General features: G+C 41.7%; 1 protein-coding gene across 4 annotated transcripts in view; it reads right to left on the minus strand.

The window, feature by feature from the left end:
* Positions 1–1,576: 1,576 nt before the first annotated feature.
* Positions 1,577–14,914, minus strand: part of LOC139411264 (leucine rich repeat containing 2) — a 33,286-nt gene continuing 19,948 nt past the window's right edge. For all 4 annotated transcript variants that reach the window (XM_071157323.1, XM_071157325.1, XM_071157326.1 and 1 more), the window contains 4 exons: positions 9,998–10,143; positions 9,314–9,466; positions 3,538–3,662; positions 1,577–3,346 (listed from right to left, as the gene is read on the minus strand). In XM_071157323.1, coding sequence (XP_071013424.1) covers positions 3,297–3,346; positions 3,538–3,662; positions 9,314–9,466; positions 9,998–10,143 — 474 coding nt within the window. In that variant the 3' untranslated portion in view covers positions 1,577–3,296. The remainder of the gene's footprint in view (positions 3,347–3,537; positions 3,663–9,313; positions 9,467–9,997; positions 10,144–14,914) is intronic.

The raw sequence follows: 14,914 nt of genomic DNA on the forward strand, positions 1-14,914 counted from the left end.
GGCAGGTCCGAGATACTGTTGTGAAGAAGTTTAAAGCCGGATTTGGATACAAAAAGATTTCCCAAGCTTTAAACATCCCAAGGAGCACTGTGCAAGCGACAATATTGAAATGGAAGGAGTATCAGACCACTGCAAATCTACCAAGACCTGGCCGTCCCTCTAAACTTTCAGCTCATACAAGGAGAAGACTGATCAGAGATGCAGCCAAGAGGCCCATGATCACTCTGGATGAACTGCAGAGATCTACAGCTGAGGTGGGAGACTCTGTCCATAGGACAACAATCAGTCGTATATTGCACAAATCTGGCCTTTATGGAAGAGTGGCAAGAAGAAAGCCATTTCTTAAAGATATCCATAAAAAGTGTTGTTTAAAGTTTGCCACAAGCCACCTAGGAGACACACCAAACATGTGGAAGAAGGTGCTCTGGTCAGATGAAACCAAAATTGAACTTTTTGGCAACAATGCAAAACGTTATGTTTGGCGTAAAAGCAACACAGCTGAACACATCGTCCCCACTGTCAAACATGGTGGTGGCAGCATCATGGTTTGGGCCTGCTTTTCTTCAGCAGGGACAGGGAAGATGGTTAAAATTGATGGGAAGATGGATGGAGCCAAATACAGGACCATTCTGGAAGAAAACCTGATGGAGTCTGCAAAAGACCTGAGACTGGGACGGAGATTTGTCTTCCAACAAGACAATGATCCAAAACATAAAGCAAAATCTACAATGGAATGGTTCAAAAATAAACATATCCAGGTGTTAGAATGGCCAAGTCAAAGTCCAGACCTGAATCCAATCGAGAATCTGTGGAAAGAACTGAAAACTGCTGTTCACAAATGCTCTCCATCCAACCTCACTGAGCTCGAGCTGTTTTGCAAGGAGGAATGGGAAAAAATGTCAGTCTCTCGATGTGCAAAACTGATAGAGACATACCCCAAGCGACTTACAGCTGTAATCGCAGCAAAAGGTGGCGCTACAAAGTATTAACTTAAGGGGGCTGAATAATTTTGCACGCCCAATTTTTCAGTTTTTGATTTGTTAAAAAAGTTTGAAATATCCAATAAATGTCGTTCCACTTCATGATTGTGTCCCACTTGTTGTTGATTCTTCACAAAAAAATACAGTTTTATATCTTTATGTTTGAAGCCTGAAATCTGGCAAAAGGTCGCAAAGTTCAAGGGGGCCGAATACTTTCGCAAGGCACTGTATATCGATATGGTCATGTCATTTACAAGCCTTATTGATCATGGATTAAAAAGTGGGGGACCATGCTTTCCTTGGCAAAATGCAAGGTCCCCAAAAGGTATTTGATATGTCAAGTAAAAATCACACAGCATACTATATTGCAACATTTTAAAATGATATTGCACTCCAGCAGAGACTAGTAATCATGGCACAACATTAACCCATCCATAATCTTGAAAAACGAACTGAACTGTTCCAGGTCAACTTCATTGCAGACATTGCATTGCATCAACCAATGGTTGCGTGAAATGTCATCGACTGCGTTGGCATCAGATTGCAAAATCATATGATGGAGTTAGTTTATACGTTAAAACAGTGACATGGGCCAATTTTGTGTTTTTTTTTGTTTTTTTTCATGGGGCAAAGAGAAAAATGTGCTGTTTTATAGCTAATCTCATGCTAGTCTTTACATTTTGCCATAAGGCTGAGAGAAAATGTTGCTGTTTTAAAGATAATTTCCTGCAATTTTATAGCTAATTAAAGATCAAATTTAGGTGGTTGACTGTGATAAAGGCACTGGAATATGAGCTGTCTTGTTTGCTAAATGAACAAATGAAATAGGAAGTGGCATAGAAGCACAAGGATATAAGCTTCATTGCAGTCATATTTGTGGCTTATTGGGGGTGTGGCTTCCAGTTAGTTATTTTTGGCAACCCATCCCATGAGAGTGAATGTCATTCACGGTTCTGACCTAGAATACGTGGACAACTACAAATACCTAGGTGTCTGGCTAGACTGTAAACTCTTCTTCCAGACTCATATCAAACATCTCTAATCCAAAATCAAATCCAGAATCGGCTTTCTATTTCGCAACAAAGCCTCCTTCACTCATGCCGCCAAACATACCCTAGTAAAACTGACTCTCCTACCGATCCTCGACTTCGGCGATGTCATCTACAAAATAGCTTCCAATACTCTACTCAGCAAATTGGATGTAGTCTATCACAGTGCCATCCGTTTTGTTACCAAAGCGCCTTATTCCACCCACCACTGCGACCTGTATGACCTAGTCGGCTGGTCCTCGCTACATATTCGTCGCCAGACCCACTGGCTCCAGGTCATCTATAAGTCTGTGCTAGGTAAAGCTCCGCCTCATCTCAACTCACTGGTCACGATAACAACACCCACCCGTAGCACGCGCTCCAGCAGGTATATCTCACTGGTCATCCCCAAAGCCAACACCTCCTTTGGCCGCCTTTCCTTCCAGTTCGCTGCTGCCAGTGACTGGAACGAATTGCAAAAACCGCTGAAGCTGGAGACTTACATTGCCCTCACTAACCTTAAACATCAGCTATCTGAGCCGCTAACCGATTGCTGCAGCTGTACATAGTCCATCTGTAAATAGCCCACCCAATCTACCTACCTCATCCCCATATTGTTTTCGTTTACTTTGCTGGTCTTTTGCACAACAGTATCAGTACTTACACACCATCATCTGCTCATCATCATCTGCTCATCTATCACTCCAGTGTTAATCTTCTAAATTGTAATTACTTTGCTACTATGGCCTATTTATTGCCTTACCTCCTCATGCCATTTGCACACACTGTATACAGACTTTCTTTTTTTCTATTATGTTATTGACTGTACGCTTGTTTATTCCATGTGTAACTCTGTGTTGTTGTTTCTGTCGCACTGCTTTGCTTTATCTTGGCCAGGTCGTAGTTGTAAATGAGAGCTTGTTCTCAACTAGCTTACCTGGTTAAATAAAGGTGAAATTTATTTTTTTTTTTTAATAATTCCAGTTCATCTCTTCTGTTATATTTATTCAAAACTGACTAACCCAATGCACTGCTTGCTATGAATTCTATCTGATGGTGTTTCTATGTTTAGGTAAATAATATCCCATTTGGAACACTGACAAGTAAAGAGCGTTACATGCCTACGCCCCTGTGTTAAACATCTATCCAGGTGATGTGAGTTTTGGCATGCATCTGCAATGTAGTCAGCCTGGAACTCGGCCACTGTTTACAAGTGTTCAGAGGATTGACATGCAATGCATGCACAGCAGCATGGTTGTCCGTTTTCTTCTGGTCATCTGAATCTCCATTACAGACAGCATGAGAATGACACTTTGGTGGTGTATGTTGGGGCAGTTTCTGGAGAGAAATTATACATTTACATGTCGAACTCTGCATTTATAGGCTACACAATAATACAGTATTAGACATATGAGTGCCTTGAGTGGTTTTAGAAATTGTCTGTGGTGGATGGATCTAATGTCTTGCTAAGTGATTGCTAACTTGTCCAACAGTGAAACAACCCACAAATATGAAAAGCGATGTCTTACCTCTGTCCTTCACTGTGTCAATGTATGTCTGCATAAATTCTTTGTGATGGTCTTGCCTTGTTTCCAATATCTCATCATCCCCCTCCATTATTTCATCAACCATGTTGTCATATAGCTTAATGAATCTGAAAAGAAAAGGCATATCAGATTGCAAAATCATATGATATGATGAGTTAGTTTATATGTTAAAACAGTGGCATGGGCCAATTTTGTGTATATATTTTTTTGTTCATGGGGCAAAGAGAAAAATGTGCTGTTTTATAGCTAATCTCATGCTATTCTTTACATTTTGCCATAAGGCTGAGAGAAAATGTTGCTGTTTTAAAGATAATTTCCTGCAATTTTATAGCTAAATAAAGATCAAATTTAGGTGGTTGACTGTGATAAAGGCACTGGAATATGAGCTGTCTTGTTTGCTAAATGAACAAATGAAATAGGCAGTGGCATAGAAGCACAAGGATATAAGCTTCATTGCAGTCATATTTGTGGATTATTGGGGGTGTGGCTTCCAGTTAGTTATTTTTGGCAACCCATCCCATTTGCAATCTTTTCAATTTTAATTTAATATTTATCATCTGGACCCAGTTTTTTAATACAGAAAAAAATATCCTGTGTTGTCCCAATCTTGTTCCCCCATTTGATTTAGTTCCCCCTTCATTAGAACAAATGTCATGGGATCATGTAACATGATCTTTGTTGTAGTATATGATGTAATATGTTACAGATTTGATTCATTTTGATCTGGGAAAGCTTTCCACTAGATGTTGGAACATTGCTGTGGGGAACTGGCTTCCATTCAACCACAGGAGCATCAGTGAGGTTGGGCGATTAGGCCTGGCTTGCAGTCGGCGTTCCAATTCATCCCAAAAGTATTTGATGGGGTTAGGGTCAGGGCTCTGTACAGGCCAGTCAAGTTCTTCCGCACCGATCTTGACAAACCATTTCTGGATGGAACTCGCTTTGTGCACGGGAACATTCTCATGCTGAAACAGGAAAGGGCCTTCCCCAAACTGTTGCCACAAAGTTGGAAGCACAGAATTGTCTAGATTGTCATTGTATAATGTAGCATTAAGATTTCCCTTCACTAGAACTAAGGGACCTAGCCTGAACCATGAAAAACAGCCCCAGACCATTATTCCTCCTCCACCAAACTTTACAGCTGGCACTATGCATTGGGGCAGGTAGCGTTCTCCTGGCATCCGCCAAACACATATTAGTCCGTCGGACTGCCAGATGGTGAAGCATGATTCATCACTCCAGAGAACTCGTTTCCATTGCTGCATAGTCCAATGGTGTCGAGCTTTACACCACTCCAGCCGACGCTTGGCATTGCACATGGTGATGTTAGGCTTGTGTGCAGCTGCTCAGCCATTTCGTGAAGCTCCCGATGAACAGTTATTGTGCTGACGTTGCTTTCAGAGGCAGTTTGGAACTCGGTAGTGAGTGTTGCAACCGAGAACAGACAATTTTTACGCGCTACGCGTTTCATCACTCGGCAGTCCCGTTCTGTGAGATTCTGTGGCCTGCAACTTTGTGGCTGAGCCGTTGCTGCTCCTAGACGTTTCCACTTCACAATAACAGCACTTACGGTTGACTGAGACGGCTCTAGCAGTACAGAAATTTGATGAACTGACTTGTTGGCACTAAGGGGGTCGATTAAAAAAATGGTGCCGATAGAGAGGGCAGCCATGCCTCTAGCCCCTAGGCAGCGTTGCAGCATTTTGTTTTGATTATGTGTTATTTCTTACATTATTAGGCCAGAATAATTTTTGTGTTATTACACACAGCCGGGAAGAACTTTTAGATATCAGTGCGGCGATATCTTACCAGCATTACCAGCATTACGACCAGGAATTCGACTTTCCTGAATCAAATCCTTTGTTTGTACCCCCCAGGGAAATTGAACTGATTCCAGAGGCTGACCCAAAACATCACCGTCTGACTCAGGAGGCGTGCACAGCACCAACCGCTTCCGAGTATATTACTCACTAATGTTTAGTCTCTCGATAATAAAGTTGATGACCTGAGGATTTCCTTCCAGGGATTGTAACATACTCTGGTTCACGGAAACAATGCTCTCTTGGGATTTACGGTCTGAGTCCGTACAGCCAGTTGGGTTCTCAGTTCATCGCGCAGCCAGAAATAAATATCTCTCCAGGAAGAAGGAGGGCGGGGGTGTATGTTAAATGATTTACTACTCATTGTGTGATTGTGATAACATACAGGAACTCAAGTCCTTTTCTTCATCTGACCTAGAACACCTCACAATCAAACGGGTATAGTCACAGCCGTGTATATTCTCCCTCAAGCCGATACCACGACAGCCCTCAAAGAACTTCACTGGACTTTATGCATACTGGAAACCACATATCCTGAGGCCGCATTTATTGTAGCTGGATTTTTAACAAGGCAAATTTGAGGAAAGTGCTACCAAAATTCTATCAACACATTGACTGTAGTACTCGTGCTGCTAAAACACTTGACCACTGCTACTCCAACTTCCGGGATGCCTGCAAGGCCCTCCCCCGCCCTCTATTCGGCAAATCTGATCATGACTCCATTTTGCTCCGCCCTTCCTATAGCCAGAAACTCAAACAGGAAGTACGGACTATTCAACGCTGGTCTGACCAATCGGAATCCACACTTCAAGACTGTTTTGATCAAGCAGACTGGAATATGTTCCGGGTAGCCTCCAAGAATAACATTGATGAATATACTGATACGGTGACTGAGTTTATCAGGAAGTGTATAGGAGAAGTTGTTTCCACTGTGACTATTAAAACCTACCCTAAAAAGAAACCGTGGCTAGATGGCAGCATTCGCGTAAAACTGAAAGTGCAAACCACTGCATTTAACCATTGAAAGGTGACTGTGAATATGGCAGAATACAAACAATGTAGTTATTCCCTCTGCAAGGCATTCAAACAGGCAAAACGTCAGTATAGAGACAAAGTGGAGTCGCAATTCAACGGCTCAGACTCAAGGGGTATGTGGCAGGGTCTACAGACAATCACGGACTACAAAACACCTTCTTCGCCTGCTTTGAGGATAAGACAGCGCCACCGATGCGGCCCGCTTACCGAGGACTGTGGGCTCTCCTTCTCTGTGGCCGACAAGAGTAAGACTTTTAAACGTGTTAACCCTTGAAAGGCTGCCGGCCCAGACGGCATCCCTAGCCGCGTCCTCAGAGCATGTGTAGACCAGCTGGCTGGTTTGTTTATGGACATATTCAATCTCTCCCTATCCCAGTCTGCTGTCCTCACATGCTTCAAGATGGCCACCATTGTTCCTGTACCCAAGAAAGCAAAGGTAACTGAACTAAATGACTATCGCCCCGTAGCACTCACTTCTCACAAGTGCTTTGAGAGACAAGTCAAGGATCATGTCACCTCTACCTTACCTGACACCCTAGACCCACTTCAATTTGCTTACCGCCCCAATAGATCCGCAGACGATGCAATCGCCATTGCACTGCACACTGCCCTATCACATCTGGACAAGAGGAATAACTATGTAAGAATGCTGTTCATTGACTATAGTTCAGCATTCAACACCATAGTACCCTCCAAGCTCCACATTAAGCTTGAGGCCCTGGATCTGAACACAGGCCTGTGCAACTGGGTCCTCGACTTCCTGACGGGCCGCCCCCAGGTGGTGAAGGTAGGAAACAACACCTCCACTTCGCTGATCCTCAACACTGGGGCCCCACAAGGGTGTGTAATCAGCCCCCTCCTGTACTCCCTGTTCACCCATGACTGCGTGGCCACGCACACCTACAACACAATCATCAAGTTTCCAGATGACACAACAGTAGTAGGCGTGATTACCAAAAGCGACAAAGCCTACAAGGAGGAGGTGAGGGCTCTGGGAGTGTGGTGCCAGGAAAAGAACCTCTCACTCAATGTCAACAAATCAAAGGAGATTATTGTGGACTTCAGGAAAGAGCAGAGGGAGCATCCCCCTATCCACATCGAAAGGACACATCACTAACAAACTGAAATGGTCCACCCACACAGACAGTGTGGTGAAGAAGGCGCAACAGCGCCTCTTCAACCTCAGGAGGCTGAAGAAATTTGGCTTGACACCTAAAACCCTCACAAACTTTTACAGATGCACAATTGAGAGCATCCTGTCAGGCTGTATCACCGCCTGGTATGGAAACTGCACCGACCACAACCTCAGGGTTCACCAGAGTCTGCCCAATGCATCACTGGGGGCAAACTACCTGCCCTCCAGGACACCTATAGCACCCGATGTCACGGTAAGGCCAAAAAGATCACCAGTCTCAGCGGCAACATTGAAAGGCGACTCCGGGATGCTGGTCTTCTAAGCAGAGTTCCTCTGTCCAGTCTTCTTTTCCCCATCTTAATCTTTTATTTTTATTGGCCAGTCTGAAATATGGCTTTTTCTTTGCACCTCTGCTTAGAAGGCCAGCATCCCGGAGTCGCCTCTTCACTGTTGACATTGAGACTGGGGTTTTGCAGGTATTATTTATTGAAGCTGCCAGTTGAGGACTTGTGAGGCGTCTGTTTCTCAAACTAGACACTCTAATGTACTTGTCCTCTTGCTCAGTTGTGCACCGGGGCCTCCCACTCCTCTTTCTATTCTGGTTTGAGCCAGTTTGCAGGTTCTGTGAAGGGAGTTGTACACAGCGTTGTACGAGATCTTCAGTTTCTTGGCAATTTCCCGCATGGAATAGCCTTCATTTCTCAGAACAAGAATAGACTGACGAGTTTCAGAAGAAAGTTCTTTGTTTCTGGCCATTTTGAGCCCTTAATCGAACCCACAATTGCTGATGCTCCAGATACTCAACTAGTCTGAAGAAGGCCAGTTTTATTGCTTGTTTAAGCAGCATAACAGTTTTCAGCTGTGCTAACGTAATTGCAAAATGGTTTCCTTATGATCAATTAGCCTTTTAAAATTATAAACCTGGATTAGCTAACACAACGTGTTATTGGAACACAGGAGTGATGGTTTCTGATAATGGGCCTCTGTACGCCTATGCAGATATTCCATTAAAAATCTGCCGTTTCCAGAAACAAAAGTAATTTACAACATTAACTGTATTTCTGATCAATTTGATATAATTTTATGTTATTTTAATTGACAACAAATGTGATTTTCTTTCAAAAACAAGGACATTTCTAAGTGACCCCAAACTTTTGAACGGTAGTGTACATAGACATGAAATCACTGGCCACTTTAATAAATGAAACACTAGTCACTTTAATAATGTTTACATATTTTGCATTAGTCATCTCATTTGTATATACTGTATTCTATTCTATTGTATTTTAGTCTATGCCGCTTTGACATTGCTCGTCCTTATATTTATATATTCTTAATTCCATTCCTTTACTTAGATTTGTGTGTATTGTGTGTATTCTTGTGAAATTGTTTGATGTTACTTGTTAGATAGTTTTGCACTGTTGGAGTTAGAAACACAAGCATTTTGCTACACCCGCAGTAACATCTGCTGAATGTGTATGTGACCAATACAATTTAATATAATTTTATCCTATGACAGTACCAAGTTGAAAGTCACTGAGCTCTTCAGTAAGGCGCTTCTACTGCCAATGTTTGTCTTTGGAGATTGCATGACTGTATGCTCGATTTTATACACTTGTCAGCTATGGGTGAGTCTGAAATAGCCAAATCCACTAATTTGAACGGGTGTCCACATACTTTTGTATATATAGTGTATATGTGACCACCAGGCGTAGTTATACAGTGATATTATGATACTAATCACTCTCAGTCATCTCGTCAGACTTACTTGATGGCAGGGTTTTCTTTAAGCCCTGAAGGCCAGCAGATCAATGTGTCTCCACTAACAACAATCATCTTGAGTGTAGTGATATTTACCAAACACTTTGGCAAATATGACATGTTATTCTTATGAACAAACAAGGATTCCAATTCTTCCAACCTGAATCGGACACAGGAGATATTGGGAATAGTTAAAGAAGCGGCGGCCAACCCTCCTCCTAGAGAGCTACAAGGTACCGGCTTTTACCTTAACCCAACACATATCTAATTCAGGGGTGTACTCACTAGGAACTAAACCAAAGCAAATGCGACAAAACGTGGAGGGTCCTACCTAAATTTGTCCAAAAATTAACTAGTTTTTCTTGCAGAACATTTTTCGTTGCCAAATACTTTGCTACGATTTGCACTAGCAAATACACCCCAGCTAATCAAGATCCTGATGAGCAGCTGATTAACAGAGCATTCAGCAGGGTTGGAGAAAAAACCTGCACACTCAGTAGCTCTCCAGGCAGAAGGTTGCCCCCACCCAAAGTGGAAACATGTCATCATTATAACCATTTTAATATAATTTATGAATATGAAACTTTTATCATTAGATGATCATGATGGATGATAATACATTATGGTAATGTGTGAGTAATGAATGATGAAATGGTAATCTGTCATAGCATTAAGGCTATGCTTCACATACCTGTCCATATCCTCAGGCAAATCTGTCAACATGTTGATACTCATATCCAACAATTGTAGGCTTGTCATACGAAGAGCACAGATGGGTATGCTGGCGAATTGGTTTTCTGCTATATCCAGATGTGTGACTTTCTTGAGATTGCTTAACTGAAACAAAGACTCTGATTTATTCTGTGTTTACATAGAAGAGCAGTAGCAAGAAAACAAATCCCTACAATAAAGGCCTTATAAAACATTATCATCACAGAATGAGACCTTTTGCATTTTTGTTAAGTTTTCGCATGGTTGTGGTTCGCCATTGTTGCTTGTTGTACAGTATACACACTGAGTGTACAAACATTAAGAACACCTTCCTAATATTGAGTAGCCCCCCTTTAGGACAGCCTCAATTCATAGGGGTACGGACTTTAAGGTGTCAAAAGCGTTTCACAGGGATGGTGGCCCATGTTGACTACAATGTTTCCCACAGTTGTGTCAAGTTGGCTGGATGTCCTTTGGGTGGATGGACCATTCATGATACACACAGGAAACTGTTGAGCTTGTAAAACCCAGCAGTGTTGCAGTTTTTGACACAAACCAGTGCTCTTGGCACCTAGTACCATAGCCCATTCAAAGGCACTTAAATCCTTTGTCTTGCCCATTCACCCTTTAAATGGCACACATACACAATCCATGTCTCAATTGTCTCAAGGCTTAAAAATCCTTCTTTAACCGGTCTCTTCCCCTTCATCTACACTGTTTGAAGTGGATTTAACAAGTGACATCAATAAGGGATAATAGCGTTCAACTGCATTCACCCGGTCAGTCTATATCATGGAAAGAGTGTTCTTAATGTTTTTTACACTCAGTGGAAATACCTGGTTCTAATACAGTTAACTGACAAAATAATGGAAACACTTGAGTAAATGAGGGATACAAAGTATATTGAAAGCTGGTGCTTCCACATAGGTGTGGTTCCTGAGTTAATTAAGCAATAAACATCCCATCATACTTAGAGTCATATACTGTGCCTTGCGAAAGTATTCGGCCCCCTTGAACTTTCTACCTTTTGCCAGATTTCAGGCTTCAAACATAAAGATATAAAACTGTATTTTTTGTGAAGAATCAACAACAAGTGGGACACAATCATGAAGTGGAACGACATTTATTGGATATTTCAAACTTTTTTAACAAATCAAAAACTGAAAAATTGGGCGTGCAAAATTATTCAACCCCCTTAAATTAATACTTTGTAGCGTAATACTTTGCTGGGATTACAGCTGTAAGTTGCTTGGGGTATGTCTCTATCAGTTTTGCACATCGAGAGACTGAATTTTTTTCACATTCCTCCTTGCAAAACAGCTCGAGCTCAGTGAGGTTGGATGGAGAGCATTTGTGAACAGCAGTTTTCAGTTCTTTCCACAGATTCTCGATTGGATTCAGGTCTGGACTTTGACTTGGCCATTCTAACACCTGGGTATGCTTATTTTTGAACCATTCCATTGTAGATTTTGCTTTATGTTTTGGATCATTGTCTTGTTGGAAGACAAATCTCCGTCCCAGTCTCAGGTCTTTTGCAGACTCCATCAGGTTTTCTTCCAGAATGGTCCTGTATTTGGCTCCATCCATCTTCCCATCAATTTTAACCATCTTCCCTGTCCCTGCTGAAGAAAAGCAGGCCCAAACCATGATGCTGCCACCACCATGTTTGACAGTGGGGATGGTGTGTTCAGGGTGATGAGCTGTGTTGCTTTTACGCCAAACATAACGTCTTGCATTGATGCCAAAAAGTTCAATTTTGGTTTCATCTGACCAGAGCACCTTCTTCCACATGTTTGGTGTGTCTCCCAGGTGGCTTGTGGCAAACTTTAAACAACACTTTTTATGGATATCTTTAAGAAATGGCTTTCTTCTTGCCACTCTTCCATAAAGGCCAGATTTGTGCAATATACGACTGATTGTTGTCCTATGGACAGAGTCTCCCACCTCAGCTGTAGATCTCTGCAGTTCATCCAGAGTGATCATGGGCCTCTTGGCTGCATCTCTGATCAGTCTTCTCCTTGTATGAGCTGAAAGTTTAGAGGGATGTCCAGGTCTTGGTAGATTTGCAGTGGTCTGATACTCCTTCCATTTCAATATTATCGCTTGCACAGTGCTCCTTGGGATGTTTAAAGCTTGGGAAATCTTTTTGTATCCAAATCCGGCTTTAAACTTCTTCACAACAGTATCTCGGACCTGCCTGGTGTGTTCCTTGTTCTTCATGATGCTCTCTGCGCTTTTAACGGACCTCTGAGACTATCACAGTGCAGGTGCATTTATACGGAGACTTGATTACACACAGGTGGATTGTATTTATCATCATTAGTCATTTAGGTCAACATTGGATCCTTCAGAGATCCTCACTGAACTTCTGGAGAGAGTTTGCTGCACTGAAAGTAAAGGGGCTGAATAATTTTGCACGCCCAATTTTTCAGTTTTTGATTTGTTAAAAAAGTTTGAAATATCCAATAAATGTCGTTCCACTTCATGATTGTGTCCCACTTGTTGTTGATTCGTCACAAAAAAATAGTTTTATATCTTTATGTTTGAAGCCTGAAATGTGGCAAAAGGTCGCAAAGTTCAAGGGGGCCGAATACTTTCGCAAGGCACTGTATAAAAATGATGGATAGGCCATTATTTTGGCTACCATGGCTATGCCCCCATAGGATGACATTGCCCCCATCTACAGGGCACAAGTGGTCACAATGGTTTGTTAAGCATGAATATGATGTAAACCATATCCCATGGCAGTCTCAGTCACCAGATCTCAACCCAATTAAAGACTTATGGGAGATTCTAGAGAGGCGCCTGAGACAACATTTTCCACCACCATAAACAAAACACCAAATTATGGAATTTCTCGAGAAATAATGGTGTTGCATCCCTTCAATAGAGTTCTAGACACTTTTGGAAAGACCTTGGACAGTATAAACATCCAGCTAGAGGTCAGAGATCAGCGGAACAACAGTAATATAGCATGGCTGCGATTCAGAGGATTGTTGCTCTGTAACAGAACTTGCAGCGACTGCCGCGCAGTTGGTTGGTGTATATAAATGTGCATATTCACAACAACCTGAGCCTGTTGCAGACTCACAATGATGGGGCTTTCCTTAAAAAATACAGGGTCCCACGAGAGGAGATAATCAGACTGCTTGACCTTGTGTCTCCCTCAATAAGCCGACCAACCCACTGCAACTTTGCCTGAGTGCTGCAACCTGGGCTTAGGGTAGATGTAACATAGTAAACAAAAATCCGGGACACTCTAATTAGTATGATATGTTACGTTTGTATGTATTACTTTGTGGATGTCCATCATCCAATTCGTATGATATGTTACAAATTACAATTAGCATGATATGGTTTGAATTGCAATCTGTATATGTCAGAAATTGCAATTTGTACAATATGTTCAATATATGCAATACATGATATTTTATGAATTCCAATTTGTTGTGGCTAATGTTAGCTAGGTGGCTAACGTTAGGTAGGCTAGGGGTTAAGGATAAGGTTAGAAGTTAGGTTAAAGGGTTAGGGTTAATTTTGGATTTTCATTTACGATGTTACATCTAGTCTATGAGACCAGAGTGGTATCATACAAATCAGGTTTGAGGAGTTAGTGATGTAACTTTGGTCAACTCTGAGTTCAACTCAGGATAACCAGTCATATGATTATGGCTTACCTTTTAGTCAGGTCAATTTCTATGGCAACAAATCCTTCAGATCTAACCTGCTCAGGGGCAGACTAACTCAGGGCTAACTCCATTTATCCTGAATTAAGTGTTTGAGCTGCGAGTTGAGGACCAATGAAATCAGAATGCCTCCCTCTTGCAAAGATTGTGTCATCACCCCCTTTGTTTGAGGAAGACAATTTATTAAATATTGTATTATTCAACTGTTTTTGTGTGTAAATACATACAGTACCAGTCAAAAGTTTGGACACCTACACATTCAAGGGTTTTACTTTATTTAGACTATTTTCTACATTGTAGAATAATAGTGAAGGCATCAAAACTATGACATAACACACATGGAATCGTGTAGTAACCAAAAATGTTTTAACCTCTTTGGGCTGGGGGGGCAGTATTGAGTAGCTTGGATGAATAAGGTGCCCAGTGTAAACTGCCTGCTACTCAGGCCCAGAAGCTGAGATATGCATTTTATGATGTCTGTGAGTATAACAGAACTCATATGGCAGGCGAAAACCTGAGAAAAATCCAACCAGGAAGTGGGAAATCTGAGGTTTGTAGTTTTTCAAGTGAGTGCCTATCCAACATACAGTGTACATTGAGTCCGATTGCACTTTCTAAGGCTTCCACTAGATGTCAACTGTCTTTAGAACATTGTTTCAGGCTTTTTCTATGAAGGGGGAGGGAATAAAAGCTGTTTGAATCAGGGGTCTGGCAGAAAGCCATTAGTTTAGTCACGCATGCAGCCGTGAGTACGAGCTGAGCTCCTATTCCTTTCTAAAGACAAAGGAATTATCTGGTTGAAACATTAAAGAAGATTTATGATAAAAACATCCTAAAGATTGATTCTATACATTGTTTGACATGTTTCTACGAACTGTAATAGAACTTTTTAGACTTTTCGTCTGGACCTAGTGCTCTCGCCTTGTGCATTTTAGATTACTGGACTAAACGCGCTTACAAAAAGGAGGTATTTGGACATAAATCATGGACTTTATCGAACAAAACAAACATTTATTGTGGAACTGGGATTCCTGGGAGTGCATTCCAATGAAGATCATCAAAGGTAAGTGAATATTTATAATGCTATTTCTGACTTTTACTGATTCCACAACATGGTGGGTATCTGTATGGCTTGTTTTTGTAGCTGAGCGCTATACTTGCAGTAAAGCTTTTTTGAAATCTGACACAGTGGTTGCATTAAGGAGAAGTAT

Source organism: Oncorhynchus clarkii, chromosome 6 (genome assembly GCF_045791955.1).
Source record: "Oncorhynchus clarkii lewisi isolate Uvic-CL-2024 chromosome 6, UVic_Ocla_1.0, whole genome shotgun sequence".
In the NCBI taxonomy this organism is placed as follows: Eukaryota; Metazoa; Chordata; class Actinopteri; order Salmoniformes; family Salmonidae; genus Oncorhynchus; species Oncorhynchus clarkii.